Source organism: Odontomachus brunneus, unplaced genomic scaffold (assembly GCF_010583005.1).
Source record: "Odontomachus brunneus isolate Ranch 3 - 2012 unplaced genomic scaffold, Obru_v1 Obru_scaffold_318, whole genome shotgun sequence".
In the NCBI taxonomy this organism is placed as follows: Eukaryota; Metazoa; Arthropoda; class Insecta; order Hymenoptera; family Formicidae; genus Odontomachus; species Odontomachus brunneus.
In genome coordinates this window covers 132,243-138,082 of record NW_022639768.1, presented here as the reverse complement: position 1 = coordinate 138,082, position 5,840 = coordinate 132,243, and the positions used below count along the sequence as shown (strand labels likewise).

Sequence of the window (5,840 nt, the reverse complement as noted above, 5' to 3'; positions counted from 1 at the left end):
GAACACCGCGAACCGAAAGCGCAAGAGGACAGCGCGTCCTCCAAAACAGTAAACAGCGCGACCGCCGAACAACCGCGGTAAATAGCGAATCAAGCGAGATTCAAGGTATATAAAACGCGACGTAATCGTAATCGAGAGATTCGATCATCCGCTCTCGAAAGAGAATCAGAACCAATCCACCGCTCTCGAAGGAGAATCCGATTCCGATTATCCGCTCTAAGAGAGACCGACTCCGCTCCTGGCAGATTATTGTTCGTCGATTGGCGACTGTAGTCACTCCGCCGTCGTTGCACGGATACGTGGCATCGACATTCGACTCTACTCCGCTCCTGGCAGATTATTGTTCGTCGATTGGCGACTGTAGTCACTCCGCCGTCGTTGCACGGATACGTGGCATCGACATTCGACTCTACTCCGCTCCGGGTAGATTACTGTCCGTCGCGTAGCGACTGTAATCATTCCGCCGTCGGCTCACGGATTCGTGAGGCCGACACAGATAAGTTTCATAGTACCGCAGGCCGCATCCGAAATTGCGTCCGAACGAGCCAAGCTCGTTGAATCATAGAGGAAACTTCGCAGGCTAAGGTCCTGTGTACGAGGACCGACGGCTACACCGCATACACCGAACCGATTTAAATCTCCGCGATAGGAGATCGAAGGGAGCACCGCTAAGGCGATATCCCGCATGCAGTGACGCTGCAATCTCAACGCCCGCGAACATTATAGGATTCCGAAACGCCGCTAAACATCGCTGGAAAAAGTGTCCACCGCACTTAAGAGACACGACGCCGAAAGAAACGTCAACAGCATAGACTCGCGAAGACGCGACACTGACGTCGTCCGCGCACCGCGCGTCACATCACCAAATCCGCGTCTAAACAAACCTCGGTCAGGCGATACAAACAACCAAAGCCAAAGGCGTCGACACGTATTGTTCGATATATATATTGTCATTATCATCAGTTAGTATTTTAAATATATTATTCATTATTATTTTCTTAAAACACTGTTTCTCAATTATTCCGCCTATCACGAACCCGATCCGACCAGCGATTCAAACCCGCAACGAATCGCGGTTACATACATATAAAAATTATTAAATTTATGTTATGTTTTAATATATACATATATAAGTATATATGTATGTACGTGAGCACAAATAACATCATCTATCGCAATCACTCGCATAATCTCTTTCTCTGTCACATTTCACTTAATTCTCGGCCGTGTCAAGTGAGGGTGCTGCAAACACCGAACAAACTAGAAAGGTTTCATCATCCCTGCGATCCGGCACTATCTTACATTTGCTACCACGTGGACAAGAAATTTTATATAAGGTGGTAAAGTGCGAAGTGCGAAGATTTAAATAGGAAAATTAAAGACAATATTATACATTTTTATATAAAAATGTCAAAAAAGTTTCAGAAAGAGGTAAGTGAATCTACACACACACACACACACACACACACACACACACACACACACACACACACGCACGCACGCACGCACGCACGCACGCACGCACGCACGCACGCACGCACGCACGCACGCACGCACTTTTCCATTCAATTCTAACCTATATTTTTCATAAAATATTTCGTCATATATAAGATCTCAAATTTTTAATCAAATTTCTGTATATCAATATGAAGCGAGCATGGCAAATTATTAGATACAGTAAATTTTTTTTTAGATGGGTGTTATTAAAAGATAAATATGTACAATTGGCTTCTCCCAAATTTAAAAAAACATGTACCTGTTTTATTTTCTTTCATTAATACTACAAATATGTATGGTAGCGGTCTCAATTTTAATTATATGAATTCTAATGTTAATAATGTTATAATGTTAATACACATTTTTTATTGTGGACTATAGATGGTTATGAAAAGAATATCATATGCTCAAGCTTCTAAAGCCAATGTTAAACGTTTCTGTGAAGCTGAAATTCAAGATCAGTTGATAGAGGTAGACGATATATTAAATGAATTAAATAAAGCACGCTGTAATCTCTTTCATGTTTCACCTGCTATTCACATTGATGAAAGCAATAACCTTCAGGATAATGATTTCATTATTGAAGATGCATTATATAATGCACCACCCACATAGCAAAAATTGATCCCAGGGACGTCCAATGGATGTATTGGAAGGGATTTTGGATATCCTAGGATCATCGTTGAAAAAACCAAAATATATCCATAGGTTATACTAAGGATCTCTCTATGTCCGCCTTTTGGACATCCTGTGGAAGTCACATATTGATGTCATTAGGATGTCTGCAAATAACCATATTTGATCCTAGCAATATCCTTAGGATATCTCCTCACATACATGAGGAATTTTTTATATTAGGAATTTATTCAAGGAGAACAAAAAAGTCAAAATAATGTCACTTTAACATCATTTAGACTAAAAAATCAATCAAAAACCATCAATTACATCAATATTTGGTCAAAATGACGTCAAATTGATATTTCAACTCACTGTTTTTCTTGAGTATTTTTATAAAAATGAAATTTATATTCTAAATTGATTGATGTAAACTGGTCCTTTAAGCTCCCGCAATGTGGATAACTGCTTCTTCTGGCTTTCGGGTTGGAGCCACGGCAATGAGAACAAAAGTGAGATAATAGTAAGAAGTAGGTCTTTTTTATTTATAGAATATTTATTTTTAAATATACTCTTACACATATAGAGTGTATACTTGTGTAGAATAAAATATAAATTCAACTCTATTTTTTGAAATCACAGAAGTATTGATATTTTGATTTAAACAAAAATTAAACTAAATACTTTATTAAGTACAAAAATAGCTCTTTAAAAACTAACTAGCTAACTAATAAAATTCAATTTTAGTTTTTAAAAACAGAATATCACAGAAATATTGATACTTTGTTTAAAATAAAAATTAAACTAATCATTAGAAATAAAAATAGAGATCTTTAAGCTAGACAAAAAACTGGTAAACAAAAAAGTATTTTCCAAAATTCACTTATCCTTACCTTTAATATGAACTCGCATAAAAAGTGAAAAATTTCATTAAATTTCTCTAAATGCGTCAACAAAATTTTTCATTTTTTACAAATTTACACCAGAAAAAAATATCCATAGTCAACTCTAAGCAGAAACCCATAAGCACGAACTCTCAAAACAACGCATAGGAGGACTTTAAGAGGTCATCTTGTCATCTTTATATCAAATCAAAATGATTTGACATAAAGATAACATGGTCTCTTATAATTCTCCTATGCGTCGTTTTCGGAGCTCCATGCTGTCTGGGAAATGAGAAAAAATGAGAAGTAAAATTTTTCCTAAAAAGTGAAATAAAGTAAGTCAAGCCTATGCTTTTAATAATATAATAAAATATATACGGAAAATAAATGAAATATTATGTTGCGTCATCGTCAGAATTTGCAGCTGATTGTTGCGTTGTATTTATTTTCTTCCATTTTTCAAATGCATGTCGTAACCATGTTTTGACTGGTTCTGAAATTTCCCATTCAGTTACTTGTGCGTGCTTCATATGAACAACATCTGAAATAAATAATTAAATATATAGTTGTATATTTAATTATATATATATATATATATACACACACACACACACACACGCACGCACGCACGCACGCACGCACGCACGCACGCACGCACACACACAGAGTATTTGAAAAAGTTTACCCAAGCCGAATTATGCAGATAGAATAGGCGAAATTGAAAAAAGTATAAATAAAATATAATAAAGTATAATAAAGAGTTTTCCAAAATTCACAATTATTGAATTATTAACTAAAATATCTAAACGATCAGCGCACGAGAAATGATAAGTCAAACTCGAAATGTATACGAAATGTATACGAAAGCAAAAACAATTTATTTACTTTTGTTTGTAGCAACGATGCACAAAAGTAAATAAGTTACTTGTCTTTATATTATCGTATATTTCTGTCGAGTCCGGCCATTTTTCGTGCGCAGATTCGTCTAGATATTTTAATTACTAATTCAATAATTATTGCGAATTTTGGACAACTCCATTTTCAACCTTACCTGTTATATCTGCACAATTCGGCTTGGAAAAAATTTTAAAACACTTTGTATACAAGGAAATTCGAAACAACCTAATGTCTTGAAAAAACGATATTTCAGACAATTTTCTAAAAAATAGTCTCTAAGTTTAGTTTAGAATTATATTTTCTTTAAAAATATTACATTGTTTCGAATCATTTTGTATATTGAGTATACATGTATAAATTTAAGTACCATAAATAACGTGTGCATGCGTCCCTAAATATAAATCTCACTAATAATATCATATTTTATACAAATATATATACTCACTAAAAATAACAGAACAAAGTTTTAAATCCGAAAAACATTTGTTGTTTTTCTTTCCGTGCCAGTTATAGTTGTTTGCTACATTGATGGTAAATATTCTTTTCATTAGATTTAAAATTAGAGTTTTCATATTTTTGCTACCGTAGAGAGTGCAGCTTCCTAAGAAATAAAGGACAAATATATTGTATGAGAAGTGCAAATTTAAAAATAGAAAAAATAATATATTATATGAATAATATAATAACACCCCAGACAACACGAGTTTTGAAACATCTTTAAGACGCCTTTTAGCCATCTTTATGACATATCTTTTAAAGATGATTCCAAGGCGTCTTAAAGACGTCTTATGTCCTAATTTGGGACATCGTATTGTCTGGGATATTATGGTACATAATCAACTAAATGTATGTATCAACTACAGATAAATATATACCATTGTTTTACAATACTTGTTATCCATGAGAGCTACTTCCAATTGATTTAAACTTTCATCAGTCTCAATTGGAAATTGCGACATAATGTTTTCAGTTTCTTCTGCAGGTTCATTAGACTGTCGATACATATTTCGTTGTTGTTCAAATGAATCAACTTGGTTTTGTATAATAATATCCAACTTTTGTTTCATTACTGAAAAGTTCTTATATACTTGCTGCCTAAATTCATCAAATTCTGAAAAAAGTGTTTATATTAATAATTGTTCATATGCGATAATATTCAGATCACATCTTAATTTATATTAATACTGTTGTATAAGGAACATGCAATGATATTTTGAGTATTGAAAAATGTGTCTTTGTTTAATTCATAAATGTGTACACATAAAAATTATTCTTTTATGTATATACCTCTTGTGCTGGAAATAGTGTGTAGGAAATTAGAAGTATTTTCACGAGGAATAGGCTGATTAATTAATTGCTCAGCATTTTGCGAATCTGTAATTGTAGAGACTTCTGTAAAAAACATTATATCGACTATTCTATTTACAGGGAGGTACCTAACGGACCACTTGAATATATCTGCTTTGATGATAGAAAAAATATATCCATTTTTACACGTTCATCTATCAAAACATTATTTATGTAAAATTATATCGCTGGCAATATACGATTTCCCACGAATATTGTGAGAATATTCCTGGTACATTGAGATGTACACGCACCGGCGTTAATGCCGTCCGAATATCCGTGTGACTCGCACACGATAACGCGTCACTCATACACTGCTGCGTGTAGGTGAGCCATGAGCAGCACGGAGTGGCGGAGAGAGCTAGCGGTATACGATCGTCGGACGCTTGGAGAGGGAATAGTGGTGGGAGTCGCGGCGATCTTCCATCCTCTATCGCAAACGTAAGAACGAGAGAAATAGCATTATAAGACGTCTGGACAGAAATGCCGTCCTAAAATACGTGTGACACACACTAAGAAAACGCTTGACTCACACTGTCTCGTCTATACGTGAGCAATACGCGGTGTCCCGACGACTGTTTCGCTCGCTCGAACGTTCAT

The 5,840-nt window shown here is 35.0% G+C and overlaps 2 protein-coding genes across 2 annotated transcripts in view; one reads left to right on the top strand and one right to left on the bottom strand.

Moving 5' to 3' along the window:
- The first annotated feature begins 1,298 nt into the window (after positions 1 to 1,298).
- The window catches only part of LOC116853415, a 12,986-nt gene continuing 8,444 nt past the window's right edge, over positions 1,299 to 5,840 (top strand). Inside the window, exon 1 of the mRNA XM_032834488.1 lies at positions 1,299 to 1,431. Within this exon, the coding sequence (XP_032690379.1) occupies positions 1,408 to 1,431 (24 nt within the window). The 5' untranslated portion in view covers positions 1,299 to 1,407. The remainder of the gene's footprint in view (positions 1,432 to 5,840) is intronic.
- The window catches only part of LOC116853414, a 5,199-nt gene continuing 3,701 nt past the window's right edge, over positions 4,343 to 5,840 (bottom strand). The window contains exons 4-6 of the mRNA XM_032834487.1: positions 5,181 to 5,267; positions 4,769 to 5,004; positions 4,343 to 4,494 (exon numbers count right to left, since the gene is read on the bottom strand). Of these exons, the coding sequence (XP_032690378.1) occupies positions 4,462 to 4,494; positions 4,769 to 5,004; positions 5,181 to 5,267 (356 nt within the window). The 3' untranslated portion in view covers positions 4,343 to 4,461. The remainder of the gene's footprint in view (positions 4,495 to 4,768; positions 5,005 to 5,180; positions 5,268 to 5,840) is intronic.